A 23,146-nucleotide genomic window follows, 5' to 3' on the forward strand; every position below is an offset into this window, starting at 1 on the left:
AACTACAGTAGCAAGACTATTTTCAACAAGTACATGATACCGAGCTTTTTGTTTTAAATGAAGATCCTGAATCTCCTCCAGCACCTGACAACAGTAGGGCCTGCATCTAGTTATATAAACAAGCTGGTACAGCAGTCAGAAAAAGCTATAAAAAGAAACACTGAAGTTACATTCCAGTTTTGCTTTATGAAAACTGGAAGTTTTGGGAGCTTGATTTTCCAAGACATGTGATTAAAGACATTTAAAGGTACTTAAGCGTTAGCCCTAGCAGACTAGGTAAGATCAGTCAGACAACAAGACTTTCAGACCTTTTCTATGGCTAAGACCACTGAATTTAGTGAACCAGCAAAACTGGACACACAAAAAACCCAAAGAACTAGGGAATTCTACTTCATTTTTAATGTGTTAAATTTTATCTGTCAAAATATTAGATCTTTATTAGCAGACGAAAGAATAGATACCCTTCAGCACAAAAGGACAAGGAGCATTCTGTGAAGGTACCTAGAAGTATATACATGTGAATTTCTATACTACTATTCAAATTTGACTGCACAGCATTCCACAAAAGAATGGAAACAAAAGTAGGGACATCAGTTCTTGAAGGACTCTGTCTACAGCAGCAGAGGTAGCTTTGCAATACACTAGCAAGTACTAGATTTTCAAACAGTTTGGATATGTTTATACTAAAATTTGGTATTTTTATCAGAAGTCTCGTACTAACAGAACTCATTTAAGACTGCTCTGTTCCCAGTCCTGGAGCAAAACCCAAAACCCTACAAAGTTAATCCTCAACTGAAAGCAAAGGCCATAACTCAGCCATGATGCTCATTATCACAGATGTGCAGCATCAACATTGGGGGCAAAAATCCTGATGTTGAAGACCTGGTGGCTTTTATAATACAGATTAAGTAGCATGTAAGTGACGTTGAATTTTCCCCTTTCAGAGCAGCACCTTAAAACTGGTAATGGCAACAGTCGAGCAAATATGCAATTCTTAATCCACAGATTAAGTGATGGCATATTCCATTAGCATTGACACCATAAACCAAAGAACAGCAAAGCAATAGCAAGTAACAGTCTAGAGAAGTACAGTTCCTCATCCCTGCTAAACCTGAACACGCAACCCTTTTAACATCAGAAAAAGTGGTGTTCTATCGAAGACCAAAACAACGGAATTAAACTTACTCAGGCTGCGAGACTGTAGATATCTCTGAGGTAGGTGAACTGGAATTATTTTCAGTGCTTGCAACTATGCTAGGTGAAGCTCCATTTACATCTACTGAAGGTGGAGTCTGAGCTTCAGGCTGGCTTGCTTCACTTACTTCTGTAGCCTGTGAAAACATTACAGATGAACATAAGTTTTAGAAAACTTGAATAGAGAAAGAGTTCTTGTAAAAACACTTACTACGAAATTTTAACAGTTCAGTAACTGAGATTTCTGTCATCAATAAACCCGAAAACCAGACAGCAGGACAGATTGGAAAAGTTTTCTTTCTTCACAAACCTAGCTGGCATTCAGTGCTACTTCGGGGCAGTTACAACACTTTCATAGCCTACAACAACAGCATAAAAACATTAACTGGAAAAGCATGTGCAACAGCTTTGTCAACCATGAGGAAAAGACCACGAAAAGATAACCACAAGAAAACTAGCTTGAATATTTTAACAACTGAAACGAGCAGTTCTATTTGCATGCTTCAATACAGTTTGATTTTCATCCTCAGATGAACTTTGGGGAAGGCTTTCAATTTTAACACGCCAATGGAGGTCAGAAATGCATTTAGAAGTCTATTCTGTGCTACAACTTAAACAAAGATAAGTCATTTATCACTTCTGAGAGTTCAGTAATCTTGAGGTGTACTAATTCTAGTTCTTCAGTTTTATAAGCATGTGCACAGCCTAACCAAAATAAGTATTTCTGAATCTGGAAGAGTACACAACCACCAAAACAGGTCAGATCAATTCTTTGCGGCAATAAAAATACTTGAAACAAGAGTATCTTGTCAATACCAGGATTACTCTGAGTCATCTAACTAAACATGAAGAAGTCTAGGTTTACACCACAGAATTACATATTTAAAATATGCAATATATATAATCAGAAGTACATCCTACTTAGGTTGTCTTGTAACCTACAGAGCACGAATGTATATGTTAAGTCATCTGTAACAGCAGGCTTTGCAACATTTAACACCTGGCACTGACTTAATATTAACAATCGTGCAAATAGTTAAAACAAAACCATTTGGAAAATGCTTTCATTTTAAACAAAGGAAGTAAAACTGACAAAAGGCATAGAAGATGAAAGCTAACAAGTGACTGCTACAATCACCACGTCTGACCTATATAAAAGATTTCAGTGAGGTTTTTTTTTTTTAAGAGACATCCATACCTGTAACATCCATCTTTAATTTACCTTGGAAAGATTTACTCAGTACCTACAAATACTAAATTACTATTACTTATGCACATGGGAAATGCAAGATCTCCTAGCTCACAAGTTTTCTTCTTCATTGGAAATGAGTCTGGCAGCAACCCTACGTGCAAGTGAAATGTGATAGATGGTTACCTAGATGGTTACCAAGAGCTTTAGACAACTCAAAATGAAAGACTCTGAAATACAAGAAGCATTTGAAGAGTGTAAGGAGAGTGAGTGAAATAATAGGCTTACCTGGTCAGATTTTATAGAGTCATCAAGTAGCTCTTCTGTGGAGTAACTCTGCGTACTTGAGTCTGCATGCTCAGACTCCAGTCTGTGACCAGCCTCTTCCCTCTAGTATATTAAAAGGTAAAAAAGTATGTATGCAGTAACAAATGCCTTCTTGTTCTAATAAGAGGAGCTAGCTTTGGCAGAGACTGATTACTACCTTTACAACCACCAAAACATCAACAAGAAACTAAGCTTTGTGAACCTTCAGAACCACTGCCCATGTACATTTAAATTCTCATCCGTACAAAGGCTACAGCAAATTAAATCAATTCAGTTAAACCTTCAAGGGCAAGTTTGTGTGCTGGGACAAGTCAATCACCCTGCCATAGTCTGCTGTGTTGACAAATCCTCCCTATTCCTGTGCCGTCCAAAAGAGGGAAGAAAAGCGATCCTACAATGGCTTTCAAAAGACAACCATTATAAAAGGACTACAAAGTAACATCTGGCACGTGTTATAGCAGTCTTATCAGTAAAACTGCAATAAATTCTTAAGTCTGTTGTAACTTTTTTAAAAAGCTTTTGCTTTTACAACTAAAGATTTACTGTCAGGTGCAATGAATTCACAGAGCAAGAATGAATATGCAATTTACGAAAAAAAATTCTATAAACACCAGGCTGTGTAACTAATGAATTTACTTCACTCTCTGAAATATACATTTTTAAGGAAAGCAACTATACCACACAAAGTTATTTCTGTGGACATTCTTTCTACAGCAATAATTTAAAATACGAGAAAAATCTGGTAGGAATTCCCATATCCCTTGCTTTTACAAGGGCAATCTAAAATTCTCTAGTCAAACAGAAGTGCTGGTGTTTGGACCCCAAAACAGGCAGCTATGCTATACAAGACTGAACACCAATGATGCCTCGAGAAGACATCTAAGGAAAACTGAACAAGAGCTGGAACACTGCTCCTTCTTACAGGACATCTCCAGCAGCCTGGTTAGAAGTAACAGCCACATGCTTAAGACTTCTCACACACACCTAAGAGATTTTTCTTTAATGAATAAAAAATTACAGCATGATGTATGAGCTTTCACATCTTTAGGTTTAAGCTGAGAAATTATCTTAATAATGCAGCAATGCTAATGGAACGAAGGGAACAATGCTGAAGAAAGCAGGAAGACATACACCAGCGGCTTCCCAATCTCAAAGCTCACTTGATCTTTCCAGGTTTATTATAGCAGCCGTTGAACCTAAGCAGGAATTTTTAAAAAACAAAAAACACCACACATCATGTGTTCTTATGGCTTTAAAGCACAGCTTGTCTGCCAAATTCAGGCAGCTAGAAGAATAGAACCAAATGCTATTTGGATGTACAAGCTGGCAAAGAAAAAAAAGCTGCCCTAGACATTGAAACATGTAAGAAACAGACAAAAAAAAGTAAGTTTTTCTAGCCAGACAGCTTACCACTTGCGTCAATTAGAATGTTTGACATGTTTTTCCAGTTTTTATGTGGCATATAGAAATTTTCTTGGAATCAGGACCATGACACTACTACCGACTGAAGGAGGAAACACTGATGTTAAGGGCATCCCATTATCTGTGCTTATCATAGGATGATTCTATACCTGTGTAAATAAAACTGAATCACCATGACTTTCTGATACAACTCAATTGCTTGAGAACTCGCTACGGAATCGAAATATGCAGAAACCCAACATGGGTTAATCATGGTGGAACCCAGGACACTCAGTAGTGCCAAGCTATGTAAGCAAGAGGAGACAATCTTATTTTGTATTTTACATACATATTTTAGCTTTGTTAGTTTTTATTTGATGGAATGAAAAAAGGATGAAGACGGATTTAATGAAACAATTTATCTTAAACCTTCTATTTAGGATAGCAGTCATTCGTGCACTGGGTTTCTAACGCAACACAGACGCAATGTGTATACCGCAGCCAAGACTTAACAAGGCCATCAGTTCTTATCGTGGTCTCTACAGAGCCACGTACAGTCCCTAATAACCACTTCTGACAGCTGGCACCCCGAATAAAAAAAACACTGGGCCACCATTACTAGCTTGATTATTTGTCTCCCTCCCCCCAAAACCTGTCCAGCTGTACTGTCAGATAAGAGCAACAAACGGAGTAAAGGAAACAAAACCAGGCGGATATCACGGTTCACAGAGCAAGTGAGTACATCAAACATTCCAGCCAAGAAGCCTATGTACCGAAGTGTATGATTCAGTTTTATTTTTTCAAATATCAAGTCAGACTAAGTAGCTAATTAACATGATTTATTTAACATACCTTTTCCTGGATGTTTTCGCCATCACTTGCCAGGGCACAAGCATCACTTGAAGCATATTGCACTGCAGATGAAAGACTGTCTTCACAAAAGACATGCCAAATAGGAAGCCTGTTAAAGAACACAGAAAAAACAAGGTCAAAGTCTTGACTTTAAATGAATAAATAACATTTTAATATTCCCTCAGCATCGCCTCCCTCAACTTTTTTTTTCAGTTGTTCCCAAAACATGTCTAAAAAAATAATATCTGTGTACAGTTTACAGATACTTGTTTAGCAAAGCTGTTAGTGGACTAAACTTTAAGAAATTCCTAGCCACCACTACATATATATTACTTCCAAAAGACAAAAATAACAGCAAAACAGTTACTGGGGTGATACCATGTCACAAAGTGGAAGGTGACAAGTCAGTTTCTGCATGATAGAAAGAATTTAAATCAACCTTTTCCATGCAGTCATGGAGTACTTCAGCAGCATTTTTTTTTTTTTTTACTGAGGAGAAACTAAAGCCACAGTTTAAAAAAAAGCTTCTGTTTACTTATTACTTCAGAAAATTCTATAGTGTCAACATCATTAAGCACATTTAAGATACTTAGCAAAAATAAGTTTGCTAGTCAAAAGGCCCATGCAAGAAAACTAATGGAAACAGACCCAAATGGAAAACCAGGTGATGGCTTTACTAACACCTCCTCTTTTTTTTTGTACTTTCAGTTCCAAACAGCTTTGCTTTGAGTGGAAATGGATTTATTTCTGTGATAAGGCAGCGAGCATCTATCCAAACACTTGCATGAGAACAGCATCTCACACTGCACATAGCGCACAGCCCCTGGACATTCTAGGTAACATCCATCCAGCAACCCCTTAGGCTTGGAGGCCCAAAGGCCACTGAAGATCTTCACGCAGGCTCTGAGTCTGACCACATTATGCAAATTCAGTGTCCTGTGTGGTTTCCAGCTACACTTGAACACCAGAGTCCCCTGCCACATTAAAGCAAACGATTGCCCAGGAAATATTGACATGACAGCCAGGTAGCCGGTTTGACCCTACATGAATTCACACAACCATCACCTCACACGCTGCAAAAGCAGAGCCTGTCCTACAAAGGGACACATGGCTGCTGCAGATCTTTGTGCAAATAAGAAAATTGGGTACAGCACCCATCTGACATTAAGATCTGAAATCTAAAGCACAGCCTTAACAGTCATCCGTAACAGTAACAACATTAATGGGTCAGGATTTGCCTACACCCCTGGCATGAGCCTGGGGTTTAGACTCTGAATTACACCTGCCTTAACAGCTCGGAGATCACCTCTACTGGAAGCACACGCAGCATAGATTCCTCCAACAAGGAGCAATCCGTGCTGCACCACACCGCAGTCAGGTACCACATTTTGAGCAGTTTCATGCATGCACACACTCGTGTGTAAGCACACCCGTACGCAGTCACAAACTGAGCGCTACTTCTCCAGGCTGGAGGCTGTCACAAGAGCAGGCTTTTGGTGTTGATATAAACCTATTGCTCCTCTTCCACCTGCATCAGCAGGGGAAGCATGAGCCAGGTGCTCACCTCTCCAACGCCAGGTGTCTCACCACCAGAGAAACAAACAAGGAAGCTGTGGGATCTGACTTACTGGGCTGGAGGCAGGTAAAGAAGGCAGGCCAGGTTGGTCACACCTACCAACTCCTCTTCCTCCGAGGTGACGGCTTTCCTCTGAAGTAGACAGAAACCCTCAGAGGCCAACTGAAGCAGTTGGAATTATCAGAAACTAGCACACTGAGCAGAGGGGTATGGAAGTCCTTATAACCACAGGTTGCAGCAGGTACAGTCTCACGTCCCAGTTCAGCTGAAAATGAGGAGCGTGCACTTGCACATCTTAAATCCCTATCTCATCAGGCAGTTAGTTGCTTGTTCATACTAATTGCAACGTTACTGACCTTCGTGGCCTTTCACAGTCCTATTTCCTAACTCTTGCTCAGAACAATTAGCTGTGCTGAAACTCTGAGTCCCTTATTTTTCTGAAACATGGTTTCAATCATTCTGCAGTGAAATGTTCTCATGCTTTTAATTCCAGCACCTCTGAACTCCTCTTCCAGCTATAATGACTGCCTGTTTCTTCATAAAAATACAAAAGATCCGAAATTACAGAGAACATAACCACAGCTCACTCCAGCCCTTTATTATACATACACACCAGTGTTTTTTCCTGTTTTGCTTATGCTAAGGCAGCAATCTTCAGTGAGCTGTATGGAGCAACATTAAATCCCTTAACACGGAAAAGGAACGAGAGCACTGGCTGTGAACCAGCATTTTAAAACAGGGCACATTTTCACAACTGCATTAATAACTACTTTCGCATCTGCAGTCACAAAAAGCACTTAGCAGAGAAGCAAGACATCCATTTCTAGCAGTATCATCAATACACTGCCTTCAAACACAAGTCATGCTTTATTAGAACACAACTGCAGCGTATAAAAAATGTGAGCAACACGGCTTATATTCGAAAGTTCTCCTCGGTCTGATCCCCAGCTCAAACACAATGCCTCAAGCCTGCCAAGAGCCCTCTAAGCCAGGGAGGGGACCGAGAACTCTTTCGGTGTATGTACGTATGCACAGGACAACCTGGGCCCTGCTGCAACAGTGGCAGGGAGGATCTGACTGCGCATCAGGAATGTGACTGCACAGAAGGCAAGGCCGTGTAAGACCGGCCATTCCTTGGGAAGTGAAGTTTCCCACCTGTCAGGACTGCCGGCACTCTGCCTTCTCCCTGTCTGTCACCACCCTGCGTATTCATCCAGCAAGCATCTTTAGCCACAGACTAGTACATGGTAGAGCCCGTAAGGTGGCACGGCACCTCCATCGAGCATTTCTCTATGCCCAGAACAAAAGGAACACAAAAGGCTAGGTGCAGACTCCCTGAGAACAGAATCCCTCCCTGAGTTGAGCAAACTCGAGCAGCACATCCAGTGAAAGCAGAGCAGCTCCTGCAGCTGTGTGCAGGAATGCAGCCTTCCCTTCCTCATGGCAAGAGCAGTAATTTATGCTGACTTGGAAGCAACCAGCCCTGATGTCCAGACAGTCCTGGAGATCAATCACTAGATCTACTGTCTCAGGCACAAGCTGTAACTTCAGGTGAGGCAACAGTGTGGGAACACCAGAGACTGCTCCAAACAAGTAACTAACACTTCGTGACTTCACCCGAACACAGAAGTCTTCAATAGTTCCCTTCTTGTTCGGTGTGACTCAAAATAGCAGCTGCTATTAAATCTCACAGAGAACAAAGAAACTTAAGCACGAGTCGTTTCAGATCATTAGCGTATTTTAAAAGCTGTTTTCACTGATCCACCATGAACTTTTCAGCTTGATGTGCACAAACCCCAAAGCAAAAGCTGCAAGTCCAAACACGGAGGGGAAAAAAATCCGTACTCTTCCCCAGGGCAGGCCCACACTGTGGTTCTCCACTGAAGCAGAAAGTCTGCTCACCCCTCTGAATGGCATGTACATTTATTGCTGTACGGATTAGCTATGCTCTACTGATGGCTGGGAGGGCTTTGAAAGAACTGAAATTCAAAGTGCAGGTGGCTTTGAAATCGCAGTGTAGGTTTCTCGGGAGAGACTGTCCAGTTCTAGCTTGCCTCCAACTCTAATTGTGAAGGCAGCCGTAGAGGAGTATCAATAGCTGCACTGTGGTGCAGCTCCTCCTAACTGTTTTGACAAGCATAAAAATCAAGCTGAAAGTAAGCAACTGGTAGAAAAAAGTGAAACATACACGTTACAGCTAACCCCAAAACAAATTTAAATGAGTAAAACCTGAAGGTAAGAGCAGTGTTTCCACAGCTTGATCTTACCAAACAGCCTAAGCTTTTCTTTCCAAAAGCGCCATAGAAAACACTAACATTTGCACAAGATTCAGTTCAGACACATCTGTCCTCTAAATGATTCAAGAGTTGCCTTAAATTCCCCCCAAACAAGACCTATTTTTGGACACCAGAGAGAAGCAGCTCGTTACAGCGTAGAGCTGACATCCCTGAGACAGTAATTTCAAGCAAAGGGAAAATAAAAGGAAGCTTTCACGAGTGTACTGATTACAGGACCTCCTTGAACGCGAACGAACAGCCCTTCCAGGGCGACCACTGACACTTCGTACACCTCTCGAGGGGTGTGTTACCAACAGGTGCAGATGCACCGTGTCCAGCAGCTAAGAGGGAGAAGTAAGATGTCGCCGTCCCTGCTGCGTGGCACGTCCCTACCGAAAACGTTCACAGGATCGGTTCAGAGCAGGCCTCTGCAAGAGGAGCAGGGTGGGTTTGGGGTCTGGAGAGGAGAGAGCCTGCGGAAGGGGTGAGGTGCCCCTTTGCTGGCTGCAGAGCTTGCCTTCTTGGTAACACAGTAACCTACCTTGGATAAATCGATTTAAAAGGAGAGAAGTTGCTAACAGTGAGGAAGGCAGGAAGAGTTCTGCTTCCCACCAGCCCTGCAGGTCTCTGGCCCTGTCACCAGGCACACAGTTAAAAAAAGGTCCCGGGAACAGGGGCTCAGGGGATCCAAGCCCAGGCCCCAGCCAGCCACCTCCCATCTGCTGGCAGAATAGAGCTAATGGCTGGTGGCTTCACCTGGCTGCTCAGTGGGATCAGCCTGTATCAGAAGAGCTCAACAAGACAGAATTGCATTTAAAAGGACCCACAGAAGGGAGCAAACCTCAGAGAAAGACGGCCAAGCTTTTAGGATGGCAATGTTACTTCAACCAGTCAGGGAAAGATCCTTGCAAGGCACTGACAGCTGCAGCACAACCCCCGGACACAATACTCACTTCTGCACGTGAACTGGAAATAAGCGTTGATACACACACAGAAAAACCATTAGCCTACCTTACTTTTTTTTTTTTTTTAAACACATACACCCTTCATTTAGAAGCCATTTCTTACCACAGAAGAGCAGCGGGCCTTACCAAGACAGCTTTTAAAGTTATGATGGTTCCTTAAGAGAGAAGAAAGCCCAAGACTCCCTCCGCAGACCCAGACCAAGCAAGGATGCTGCCAGAAAGGCACCGACACACCCCATTTCTTACCCCATCCACTAACCGAGGAGCAGTGCTACCTATGTTCTTGCATTCCGGATTCACGTGCCACAACACAACTGAAACTGGAGCTTTTTTGCAAAGCCTTTCCTAACCCTGCTGTATTTTGCAGTTAATTTAGGTTTTTAGTATCCTGCCCACTCCTTGTGGAGAATGTGCTCTCCGGACTGTCCCCTTGCGGGAATGCCACACCAAGGACAGTTACTTCACTTATTCAGAGCCCAACACAAAGTTACTTTTGACACTTCTTAATTTCATAGCCTCAGACAATGACATTCCAATCCTCATAGTTTAAAATACGGCTTTCAGATTTTTTTTTTTTTTTTAAGTGAAATAGCATGCAGATGCTGCAAAACAAGGCTGCGCCACATGCTTTACCCGAGTGAACCGATTTAGTGCCCAGAAGGGCAGTCCCGCATCCCACCCTCAGCCACACATTGCTCCTGCACCCCTGCATCTGGTCTGGAGATCATGGACACACACCAGTGAACTCCGGGGGCGAGGAGGGAGATTTCAGGTGCTGTGTACTCCGACATAAAAAAGGCATGACTGAGGGAGGACACACCATCTGCCCGAGGCTGCCCACTGCTGCAAGTCAAACAACAGAAACCCAGGCTGAGGAGGACCACCTGAGTGGAAACCTCTTTGTTGCTTTCGTACAGTGCTCCCGATGTTACTCTCCCCCAGTCTAGAAAAGGCTGCTGAAGCAACTTGGCCGCTGTGATACATTCCTCCAGCTCCTGCTCCTTCCTTGACAGGTGCTCCCAGGCACCCCACTTCTGGGCACAAGCAGCATGAGCCCCAGCATCGCTTCGCAGCGTGGGAGGGAGCCCCAACTTCTGCAACGCCGCTCCAGAGAGCACAGCTTAAGAGAACCTCCCAGCATCATCAAACTCAAGTTACTTTCACGCAGAAGTGCTGGGAAAACACCATTCTGGAAAAAAAACACCGCCATAAAATCTGATACTGACCACAAGGACTAGAGGAGAACAGCAGAATAGCCAGGGACTGCCGGGAAGGCCTTTAGGGTCTGCAGCACTGTTTAACCCAGGTATCTCTGAAGGTTTCCCTCGCTGCTTGTCCGCACGGGCTCAGTACTGCAATGGCAGGCTGAGAATAGCCTTCAGCTGCTCTGCAACAACACCCCCTGCTTAAAACTCACTGTAGATAAAACACAGCCTAAAAGAACCATGAAGTGGAATTTCTGCATAAATTCAGCAACAGGAATCTGCCCTAGATCACTGCGAAGCTACTACGACCTAACTCCCAGATGTTTTCTAATGTATTTTTAATAGACTTCAGCAATACCTTGATTACCATTCCAAAATTCATCCCAGCCAAGAAGTTTCCTTTGAGCACCCAAGCTTATTTTGAACAGTTCAAACCATTTCCTGACATTTCAATCAAAAGGATTTTAAGTCATTTACAGCAGTATTTTCACACCTGAGCAAGAGTTCCCTGTGCTGGTTTTGGGATCAGTCTGCCTGTTCTGCCAGCTCACTAATTTCCCCAAGAATTACAGGAAATTTTGTAGTGGACTTACAGTTCTGCATTACCTTGTTCTCAGCCAAAAGACGTGCTAGCTTTAATGCTCAGAAATGTCACCCTCTTCAGACAGAGGGCTGTTCTCACCTTTAAGTGGTAACTTCAAGAGAAGCTGTGTATCCTCCCCTTGAAAGGAACGCGGACTTTGTGAACGTTGGACTAATAATGGAAGTGAAAGACAACAAAAGCAAAAAAGCATTCTGGAAAATACAGTGGGAAGAAATGAGGGCGAAGGGGAACTAATAGTAAGTCAGAGAAAGGCATTTCAGAAAAAGATGAAGCCAGGAGCATCTCTTTGCAAGGGGGCAGGGTCCTGGAGAGGAGCACAGCAGCCTGACGAGGGGGGCACACGCCACTCCCACGCACTGCTCCTACAACAAGCAAACAAGTTGAAGTTTCTAGGACAAACCTTTGAGAAGATATGGCATGAAAGCATTTCTAGAATTCTTTGAAAATCAATGAAGGTAAATATTCAAGTGTTGTTTTTAAGGAAAGACACCAGAGCCCCTGCTCACACGCAGCACCTCCACATGAGCCGGGAAGAGCCAGGCACAGCTTGGGCTTTAAGGGCCAGGAGTTGCAAGGCAGCTCCCGTCCTGGCATCAGCTACAGAGCAAAGACACTGCCAAACAAGATCCTGCACATCTAAGAGCACATCTTCATTCTGAAATAGGATGCCTGAAACAGGAGTTTTTAATTCTATCGACAGTGCCCAAATCATTTCTTCCTGCCACAAAAAGCAGGCACACGATCCTTAATTTTAGCACCAGTTTTTTGGGGAGGTTTCTGTAGCTACGCAATGGGAGAACCAGCAGAGAGTGACCGAACTGTGACCACCATTACAAGTGAGTTCCCCGAACAGCTCCACCTGGGCAGCCCCCTGAAACCACCTCCCTGCCCAGGAGAGGAGTTCTGCAACAAGAGGTACACTGCGCCCTGGAGCACAAGCTCCATGGTGGTGCCTTCAACCCACCTCGCCCCCCAGCTCTGCCACTCAGCACCCTGCTGTCATTAAGAGACACAAGCTCAAGGTTTAAGCAAGAAGCCAGTAACGGGGCCAATAATTGCTCAGTCAGCAAAGCCTCTACTTCTGTGATCTTCAAGCCGGCTAACAGCTTTTGTCTGCACAGGACAGAGGGGGCAAGATAAACCCGAGCGATGTTCTCACGCTGCCAGAACAGCGCAGACTGTTGGAGCTCTTCTCGCAGTGCAGAAGCTTTCCACAAGCACACCCTCAAAAACGTACAAGACCGTAAATGCAAATCAAAGACCAGGAAACTAGAAATACTCTCTCATTAAGATCTGCATAAGTCTTCATATTTAACCTGTCACAGGGAGGAATACAAAGTGATCCAAGAAGTACCCGTACAGCAGCATCAGCCCCGGCCATGCCGCTGACCCGTACAGCTTTCAGGGTACATCTCGTTATGGATTTCAGATGCAGGACTCCAGCAGGGGTCTTCCAACGGCAACAGCACACCTTGCTGCCAGCCACTTTGATACAAGCCTTCCTGCACTGATGCAGCATGCTCACAAGGCAGCCACAACTGAAAAATCCTGATGTTCACACGTACTTAATCCCCATTTTCCTTTTCTTCATACTTGCAAAGCTGAGGATTATGAAAGGGTTCGTAAAAGCTAAGTAGATCAGGATGTGCAAAGCACTTTCTGGGATAGAACGAATCAGACAAATTAGCGCATGCATGATTTCCTTATCAAATGCATAGCTAACTCTTTGAAAGTGCAGCACATGGTAGGCAAAAGCTGATGTCAGAACAATTTACACAGGTTACTGTTCAAACAACTGTCATGGCTTGTCTCGGTTCAGCTCAGTTCCTATGAGCTTCTACTCCACTTACTCAGCTCCATCTGCATTGTCAAACTGAAGCGCTACAAGTTTTAAAGGTGTTTTTACGTGGCAAACATCCACAGAAAGGGATTCACAGATTTTTTTTATGCTTCTGTAAATTCAGGACAACAGGAGTCTTATTTCTAGAGCAGTATATTCCCAAGCCTCATCCCCATCGAAAGTACTTCTCTAAAGCCTTGCAGCCATCCCACTCGTCTGAACTCCCTGGGACAAGCTCACCAGCTCAGGCTGCTCACCGCTGTCCTCCTTCCACGCGCAGTGTGCTTCAGGAAGCCTCCGGTACCGCACCTGTGATCCTCTGCTCCCAAAGAGCACCGTACTGCCGCTACTGAAAGGGCTCGAGCTAACAAGCTAGATTTGAGCTTCTATTTTTCTGTACATTTCCAATAGGCAGATACATTTTTAACTGACCAGATGAGATCTTTTAAAACGTCTTCTAGTTAGAAAGCTGTCAAATCAACCTTGCCACCCCCCCACCCCTTTAACCAAACTGGTATTTCTCCACTAGTCCAGCTTCTTCAGACAAACTTTAAAACGCATGGTATGGAAAAAAAAAAATACTTCAAGTTTAATTTCATCAAATAAAGGAAGCAAGTGCCTACACAGAAATAAAAACAAAGTTACGTTTAAAGAGAGGTGCTGAAAAAACGCTCTCAGCACCACTTGGACTTATTTTTGTCTGGCATTTTGTCCTACTTTTGTTCTTATTTGTTGACCATTACTTTCACCTGTAAAAAGAGCTTCTCTCCCACCACCATTTAAATCCGTTCAAGATTCCATTTCCAGACAACTATATTTAAGAAGCCAACATTTGTCACTCATGCCAACATTTGTAACACAGTCAAAGCCTTCCATTTACTATTTAATGTTGCTTTACAGTTTACATGAACAAGAGCGCTGAACTTCTTTTTAGGAAGAAGTTAAATACACCACCACTTACCATGTTACATAGCTCAGCAACACAGCAGGGACTGAAAGACTTAGAGGCTTTCCAGTTACAGACCTGACATGGCTACTGAGAGAAAGCTGCAGCACCATGCTGCAACAGAGGATTTTAAACTCTCTAATGTGAACTGCTGTTTGTACAACAGAGACTAGAGAAGTCGAGTTGTGCCCTTCCAACAGCTGAATTAGTCCACGAGCTCTTTAATCAGAAGTAGTCAGAGCGAGCAGATTGAACATGATCTGAACTTTAATAGCGAGAGCTCTGGGATACTGCAGCACAAGCTCTGGGATCAGTTAAGACTGCTTGAAAGAGCAATCTTTTAAAGAGAAAGAAAAAAGCCTCAAGCCAAATTTTTCTCCTATATATACACAAGATGAACACAAAAATCATCTGAACTTTACAGAGCAAGCACCTGATTTTAAAGAAGTTTGCTAGACATGATATTCCTTTATCACTATGGAAAAGATGCCTGAATTTTTTCTTAAAGTAACAGAAAACCAGAGAAAAACCTTGTTATAGCAGCATATTAAGAAGGAGAACAACAAAATTCTCTGGCCACCTATATATCATTAAACCACGACCAGCTCCTTGAGCAACATACCTCCAGGCAAAAACAGGTTATCCACCTTCAATCCCCAGGAAAAAACAAGAACTTCCATTAAGAAACCTACCCATACCTGTAGGAACCCTCTATGAGAAGACACTTAATTGTCCTACAAGTGAAGAGAAGATGTCTGGAGCCAGTTTCAGCGGGTTCACAGCTCAGCCTAACACACGTAGCTAGGAGCTTTTTATTCCTTTTAAAAAGTTTGCCTAAATGTAAACCCAACACCTAAATGTAAGCCCAACAGCTAAGCTTTCAGATTCTTTCTGTACTGTGTTGTTCTCTAAACCCCAAAATACGATGATATGAACCAATCTGACAACTGAGCTTTCAAGTTCTTTCCGTGCTCAGTGTATTGCTTCCTAAACCCCAAAATGCGACGACATGAAGCAGTTTGGCAGCTGATCTTTCCAGTCCTTTTTGTACTCACTGTGTTGTTTCCCAAACGCCAAAATACGAAAATATGAACCAATTTAGCGTCTGAGCTCTCAAGAAGCTCTGTCTGTGCTCAGTGTATCGGTTCCTAAACCCCAAAACGTGACAATACGAAGCAGTTTGGCAGCTGAGCTTTCAAGAAGCTCCTTCTGTACTCACTGTATCGTCTTCTAGTTCTTTTACTTCACTGCACTGCCTTCTAAACCCCAGAAGGCGCCGATACGGACCGATTTGACTCCTGAATTATCTAATAGCTAACACCAGTGTCACTTCAGCAGCCGGGCGCTAACGGGCAGGTTCCTGGGCTTCCCCAGGGCCACCCCCCCGGAGCCCAGCACGACCTCCACCACAATTCTCCACACACGACTTAAAAACGAGCCACGGAAAGAACGCCAGAACCCCACACAGGCCGCGCGAGCTCCGTCCCCGGGGCCGTGAGGGGGCCGTGAGGGGCCGGGGTCTCACCAGAGCAGGACACAGAGGCAGAGGCAGGCGCTGCGGGCCGGCGGCCCCCTCATGGCGGCGGCAGCTGGCGGCGCATCCTCCCCCCGCCGGCGGGGCCGCTGCCGTTGAGGCGGCTCCGGCGCGAGCGCGGCCGTTACCCTCCCGCCCAGCCCCGCCCCCTCCCCCCGCACGCGCTGAGCTGGAAGGATGCGCGTCACCCGCCGCGCCCCGCCGCGGCCAATGGGGAGGCGAGCTCCCTCCGGGAAGCCCCGCCCCGTCCGGGGGAAAAGCGGCCAGGGGATGGGCGGGAGAACTGCATTTCCCAGCAGGCCGCGCGCGGGGGCGGGCGGGGGCTGCTGGGAGTTGTAGTTCGCTGGGGGGGGAGGCGGCCGGCGGCCATTTTACAACGGGGGTCGGCGGGTCGGGAGGGATGGTGCCTCACAGGCGGCGCCCTGCGGCGTGCAGGGGCACAGAGGGTGCCAGAGACGCGCCAAGACATTATTGTTCATTATTATTATTTATTTATTCACTGTAATAAGTAGAGGGGTGGTCAGCCTTAGGGCAGAACACGCTCAGGTGTGTGCCAGCAGTGTGCTCACAGAATTCATCCCGGTTTTAACGCAGCCCCGCAGAGCCGGAGTGCCAAAAAGCATCTCCCGGGGGAGCACCACGGCACGGCTCAGAGCCGCCGTGCCCCCACGCGTCAGGCTGCGGGCGCCCCGCTCTCCCACCCGCAGGGCGTGACGAGAGCCCCGAGGCTCGCAGGTGAACGGTCACGAGCGCGCCACGCTGGAAACGTGCCCACGGCAGGACTCTGGACGGGGAGGACAGCCTCGCCCCACGCCAGGGCTCCGGACGAGGAAGGGCGGCTTTGCCCCGAGGGAGGTGCAGAAGGGCTGAATCACGGTGCTGGCAGCAGCAGGGCCCTCCCAGGCCGGATCTCCTGCTGCCCCACGAGGAGCTTCGGCCATCGCCGCCGTCCCGGCTGCTCCCGGATGCAGGAGGGGTGTGGGCGCAGCTCGTCCCGGGCAAGGTGCTGCCGAGGTGGCTCTTGGCGTGATCTGAGCCAGCCAGCTCAGCCTGCCGAGGAAATACTTCATGAAAGCATATGTTTGCACAAGAAGCACAGCCCGCTCTTTTTTATTTTCTTGCCAAAAATTGTCAAGCCCCAAAACTGATTATGTTTTGAGTCCTGAAAAGTGTTCTCAGACCTAGTTTTAGACTAGCAGATCCCTTGTGAGTGCATACACACTGGTCCCAAAGGGCACGATGGAGTGAGGACAGGGTTGTGTCTGAATCCAACCCTTTTGAGTCCCCTCCAGGGCCACCCCACTGCAGCTCACAAACCTGCTGAGTCCCACACGGCCTAGCCAGCCACATCTGTGCCCGTGGTTTGATGGTGTGCCACTACGGCTGCCTTCCTCTCCCAGTGCTGTCACACCTTCTTGCAGTGGGTGTCCTCGTGCTGGGGCTAATTGCAGCAGAACCACACCACCTCTTCCCACAAAGGGCAGAGGCTCAACAGTGGCAGTGCAATGATGAGAGAGCAGTTACTACCTTCAGGACATGCTGCCAAGTCAAACAACAGCATTTCTAAGAGGAGGGTGTCCCTCTGTTAAAATGCCCTGTCAGAAATGGGTGGTAGGCTCCAAGCTCTTCCTTTGAGTGAAATCACTCTGCAGGTTGCCCAGCTGTGCCCCAGGGAGCTGCCTCGGTGGTGGGAAATTCCCCCAAACTTCCTCAGTGTTCTCCAAGCTGTGGGAGCAACAGCACATGTCGCACCCGCAGCTATTTTAACCATGTCAGGGAGTGCCCCAAATCTTCCTCCTGGGGGGTGGACAGTGCTGCGAGAGGCAGTGCAACACGACCCTCAGCCACAGCTGCCTCCTCCAGGTCCCCTCCGTGGCGACATTTGCTCAGCCCACATGTCTGCACGGGGCTGGCACAGCTCCCATGTGTTACGGTCCTGTTATCAGCAGGGGATTAATCACATGCAGCTTAGACCAAACACAATTAAAGAGCTGTCACGGCAAACAGATCATTTCAGGGAAACCATCACAGTGAATAGGCAGGATCCTGGAGAAAAGCTTCCTCGAGTCAGCTGCCACTAGGTACAAGCGTACACCTGAAAACCTTCAGTGCCATCAGCCAGGCAGAGGCTTCGGGTCATCAGCCCTGACCTACCAGTACAGTTCGGCACTTGCTAAGCTTGCTTCTCAAACACTGATAAGATGAGGAGTATGATGGTAAAAAACATCACAGCTTACCCAATCTCCCTGCTGGAGCCTATAATTAACCCTGAGAACAATGCGCGTAGGCAACATGGGAGCAAATATTTGCTTGGGATCCTTATAAAGCACTGCAGTTTGCAGAAGGACCAGCAGTGTTCACAGCTGCATTTTCCCTTGCCCAGCAGTCCCATTCGGCTGGGGTTGTCCCTCCCCGCTGGGCAACCCTGCAGAAAAGCTGAGACCAGGAGCACGCAGCGTCTCGGCAGTTTTTGCTGGAGGAGGGAGGCCTGGAAAGATCTCTGCAGCTGCATCGTGTTTGGCACTTGTTGGCTTCTGCTTCTCACACAGTGAAGCACGGTGCGGGCAGTGCCGGGAACCAGGCTGGCACAGGCTGAAGTGAAGTTCTCAGCTAGGCCTTTGTGTTTCAGCACCTCCAAGCTGAAAATGCGAAGCCTTACTTCTGATTTATCATAGGATACCCTCATCTTCTCTTTACAAAACCTTCTTTTCTTCCCCAAGTGTTTTTCTCCTCAATGTGTGATTTAATTTGCACAAGGCTCCTTCTTTTTCTGACTATTGATCTTGGCTCCTTACTGTTTAAAATAAAACAAATCCTTCCTAAGCATGTTCTGACAACTCAACTTTTGTCTGAGTTTTCCTTCCAGATGCAATTTCCTGTTTAATTTCCTGACCGTTTCTTATTTAGTGAACGAAAAGCTATAAATTGCAAGATTGCTTCAGATAACTTCCTCTAACTTTAGCTGAACCGTTAACCTCTTGCGGGGGGGAATCCACTTGCAGGGGGAAATCCAGCAAAAGAGCATAAAACTTTTCTAAAAAATCCTGATATGTCTGGGTAGCCAAAAACTCTTCAACTCACATTAAAGGGGAAAGAGCTGTGCGAGAAGTAGGATTGGAATAATTGTCCTTGCAAAACCAAACAGGAGAAATGCTGCTTCCAGCAGAGCTGCTGACTGCACTTTCATCACCTGATAAATGCCGTGAGATACATTTTTTTTTCGTGGGAGCTCCTGAGAGATGTCACCTCTGGCACAGGGCACCAGGGGTATTGGTGGCATTTGTGCTGTGTTCCTGTGCAATCCCAAATGTGCACCCCAGCAACTCCTCGTGCACGCTTGCCGATTTCCTCTCCTGTACCTGTCCTGTGCATTACTTAAAGCCCGCAGCATGTCACGGTGTACTGCTGGGCTGCCAGACTCCTGGATGTGAGATAGCGGTCACAGTGACCCCCTGATAAATGGCAGATACAGTAGGGTAGGGTCACTGGAAGGCTTGCTCTGCACGGTGCCTCGTTACATTTGCTTAGTGCGGGACAGCACCAAGCCCCAGAACAGGCGCATTGCTGGAAATCACTTGTTTCAGCTCCCCAGCTCCTGCCCCTTCCACGGGGACTCTGCCCATCCACTGTGACACTTTCCAAAGTCAGCACTGCAATTTTTTGGGGCCTGGTGTTATTTCTGAACGCTGCTGCACTGCCCGGGGCTCTCATCCTATCCTGGGGCTGGTGAAGGCTGGTGCTGGCCAAGCATAACATCATCGCCAACTTGGTGCTGTGCTGGGTCATGTCTCAGCACTCCCTGTCCTGCCACAGCCTCCAGCAGGGGGATTTGAGGCCAGTGGCTTCCTGCGAGGTCCTGTTTCACCCTAAGGGATCCCATGTTTGTGCCAGTGCCCTGAGATGGGGCAACGAGCCGTTCCCTCTGAACACAAACCTGTCCCCACAGCCAGGTCTGTCCCCAGGCAGCCTGTGACATCTGCACGCTCTTGTCCCTGGGTAATTTAATTGCCTGTCTCTGCTTCGTGGGGCAGTGGTGACCCTGGGTGTGCGACCACACTGCGGGGGAGGCAGGCAGCTCTCCCCGCAGGCAGGGGGGACGGCAAACAGCAGTGTCTGGCAGGGACTGCGTGACCCAGTGTGGGAGCGTGGCTGCTTTCATCTCCAGCCAGCCGGCGCCGATCGAGAGCCTTGACATCTGGCACGGGTAGACCAGGCATGGTCCCACGGCTCCCAGAGCCCTGGTGGATGCATGCTTGGGGCAGGAGACAGGCAGAGGTAATGCCAGTGGTCACCTCCTGCACTCTCCCACATCCCAGCCCAGATTGTTGAGGCAGTTGAGTGAGCAGCGTGACACCTCCCAGGCTCCTACCACTGCCCTGGCACTGTCCCAGCTGTGACACAACCAAAACCACGTCCTTGGCCCTCACGGGCTGGGGTGACTCCCCAGTGCGGAGGGCAATGCCCCATGCCAGCTGTGCTGTCACAAAGCCCCCATTCCACGGCAGCCAGAGCTACCCCCAGCATTTCTCCCTGTTGGCTGTGCCCTCCTGCAAAGAGAGAAACCGAATCTTGCCACAGAAACTGAGAAACAGCAAAACTTCTCTTTGGAGGCGTAAACCTGTTTTTTTGGCTCTATTTCTGGGAGGACAGCGTGGGCTGAAGCTGCCCACGAGGTGCTGAGGGGCTGGGGGAGCAGCCCCTCATGCAAATTGAGGCCAAAGCAGGGCAAAGAGGCAGGCGTGTGATGTGGCAGGGTGGCACATCTGTCACCTCGTCAACACAAAACCAAAACTGCAGGCAACCCAGGCTGGGGGCTGGCAGGGCCCGGGGCAGCCATCCCCTGCAGCTTTGTACTGGTGGCACAAGGAGCACACCAAATGCACGCCAGATGAGGAGCAAGGGACAAGAAGGGCTGTTAAAGTGCCTGTTTTGTTGAGGACAAAAATCTCCTGGCACAGCACAGGGACTGGGCCGAGCTGGTGGCACCATGCTCACAATGGTGCAAGCACCCAGGTCATGCAAAGGGCACCACCGTAGGCTCAGCTGCTTCCTTTCCCATCTTGCCAAGCACTAAAATAAACCAAATTCCCACCTGGCTCCATCCCCTCCGCTCTCTGGCAGATATTTAAAGACAGGGGGGCAGATGACCAAGGGCCTGCGGGCCATTCCCAGGGAATCGCATGCTCCAGGGCAACCCTGCAAGGGCAGGAACAAACAAAACCTACATCAATGGTTTGCCTCTGCAGTCGAGAAAAAAACGTTACACAGGTGGGGTTCACCCAGGCCCTGGCCCCTTTCAGCTCCCCTGCAGTGACAGAGTACAAACAGAGGCAAGCACTGCCACTGGTCCGAGCTTGGCTCTCCCCTGGTTAGCACAAGGGATCAGCAGCATCAGTGGAAGGGGGGAGTCCGGGGGGCAGGGCTCTAGGGATGGGCTCAGCACTCAGCTGCCAGCTCTGTGAGCACACACGGCGTGCACCACCATGGACACCAGGTTCCTTTTCCCTACCCTGGGACAACTGCCTTAAAGTCGCATTTCTGCAACAGCCCCCTGTACGCTTCCTATAAAAGCTGACCTGTTTGTGTACTCTGTTTCATCCAGTCCTCCGTCCCATCCCCCCAGCCTATTTCCGGTTTTCTTTGCACTTATGCAGCCAAAGAACAAAAATTTCCCCTGGGCAGACAGTACAAACCTCGCTGGGTAACACCTCGTCCCTTCATGCCGCTCACACTGTGTGCCAGAGCCGCCAGGGGAGGAAGCGGCTGCTGGACGAGGCTGGGGCCAGCAGCCATCGCCCTCGCTGCAAGCACCCCCAAACACTTCGTGACTTTTGTCCCCCAAGGGGGTGATTTTTTGGCGAGTTTTGCCACCTACAGCTCTTCAAGTGTTTCCACTGACTGTGGCAGATCTGGGTCAGCACCTCACATCCCATCCCCAGGCTTCAAATTTGGGGCAAAACAATGAGGAATGCAGTCAGAAGCTATCTGATAAAAGCTCCATTTAGGATCCCCAGCCCTGCTCTGCTTGGTGTTGGGAACCTGAGACCCTCTCTTGCTCCCAAACCTCCAGCTTTTTTCATCCCCAGCTTCAGTGACAACCCACCTGTATGTTCCTCAGACAGGCTGTAGCTGTGTCCCGAAGCCTGGTTTCCTCTCTGTGCGCTAAGGATGTGCCACGTACGGTGTGGGTTGAGCTGAGGTTACCTGGGCAGCTGAAATTTGGCCTTGTCCCACCTTGGAGTGCCTGGCCTGCAGCTGGCAGAGTGCATTCTAGACATCATTGTTGGCTGCAGTTTCCTAGGGACATTTAAAAAAAAAAAAAAGAAAAAACATTAAAAAAAAAAAAAAGAAAAGAAAAACATACCTTTACTGGTGACCTGCACAGAGATCCGCTACAAGACAGGACCACATTGATCCCTGCCCTTGAGCTGGACGGGGACCCCAGCAAGGCCACCTCGTCCCTGGGACAAGGATGTGGACCTGGATCCTGGCTCGTACACAGTAAGGGAGATGATCAGGAGAGCTGGGCTGGGTCTGCGTGCACTTTTTATGAACTGCAAGCACAGGAGAACCTGCACGGAGGTGGTCAGCAGCCCACTGCTGCAGGGAGAGCCTGGGCAGCCAGCTCCATGTGCCCCAGCATCCTCCCATGGGGCTCACAGCCACTAGTGCCTGCTCTGCAGGCAGCTTTGTGGCTGCAGGGCTGCTCAGAGCCTAAGGGCTGGCGTTGTCCCACTCCTCACTGGGGACTTAAATCCTTAAATAGGTGATTGCAGGAGAGCAGCCGCAGCAAATGCTGCGGGGCCTTGTAAGGCAGGAGCCAGTCTCTGGTCATGGAAAAATTCAGCAGCTGGAGCTGCGCCAACCTCCCCGAAAACATTCCTGCAAAGGGAGGTTTCAGCTCCAGGGTCAAAGGGAAAAGCTCAAGGATCAGTTGTCAGAGGAATGAAGCCTGGGCGCGTGTAGCTGCACTTGCAGGAGGCCCTGCCGGTCCCGCCGCCCCCACACCTAGCAAAACCTGCCTATGGATGGGCCCTGCTCCGCAACAGCAGCTCGGGATGGCAAGAAGGGCCAAGTGTGTGCCGTGAGGTGACCTGCCCTGCTCCTGGTGGCCTTTTGGACTCAGCACAGGCGGGATAATGGGGTAAAACCTGAGCTGAGGGATGCAGAGATGCCCAGGATCCCTGCTTGTCCCTGCAGCCTCAGGAATGCTCGGCCCCCAGGCACGGGGGCTACA

The 23,146-nt window shown here is 47.6% G+C and overlaps 1 protein-coding gene and 1 long non-coding RNA gene across 7 annotated transcripts in view; both read right to left on the reverse strand.

The window, feature by feature from the left end:
• The window catches only part of SUCO (SUN domain containing ossification factor), a 40,430-nt gene extending 24,372 nt beyond the window's left edge, over nucleotides 1-16,058 (reverse strand). For all 6 annotated transcript variants that reach the window (XM_048080274.2, XM_048080273.2, XM_048080272.2 and 3 more), the window contains exons 1-4: nucleotides 15,901-16,058; nucleotides 4,964-5,072; nucleotides 2,672-2,773; nucleotides 1,186-1,331 (exon numbers count right to left, since the gene is read on the reverse strand). In XM_048080274.2, the coding sequence (XP_047936231.2) occupies nucleotides 1,186-1,331; nucleotides 2,672-2,773; nucleotides 4,964-5,072; nucleotides 15,901-15,953 (410 nt within the window). In that variant the 5' untranslated portion in view covers nucleotides 15,954-16,058. The remainder of the gene's footprint in view (nucleotides 1-1,185; nucleotides 1,332-2,671; nucleotides 2,774-4,963; nucleotides 5,073-15,900) is intronic.
• A 269-nt stretch (nucleotides 16,059-16,327) lies between these two features.
• On the reverse strand, nucleotides 16,328-22,854 carry LOC125184897 (uncharacterized). Its single transcript, XR_010833221.1, has 3 exons — nucleotides 22,408-22,854; nucleotides 22,013-22,206; nucleotides 16,328-16,959 (listed from the first exon to the last, which is right to left on the reverse strand). It is a non-coding gene; the product is annotated as an uncharacterized lncRNA (long non-coding RNA).
• Between the last annotated feature and the right edge of the window lie 292 nt (nucleotides 22,855-23,146).

This window comes from Anser cygnoides, chromosome 8 (genome assembly GCF_040182565.1).
Source record: "Anser cygnoides isolate HZ-2024a breed goose chromosome 8, Taihu_goose_T2T_genome, whole genome shotgun sequence".
NCBI lineage: Eukaryota > Metazoa > Chordata > Aves > Anseriformes > Anatidae > Anser > Anser cygnoides.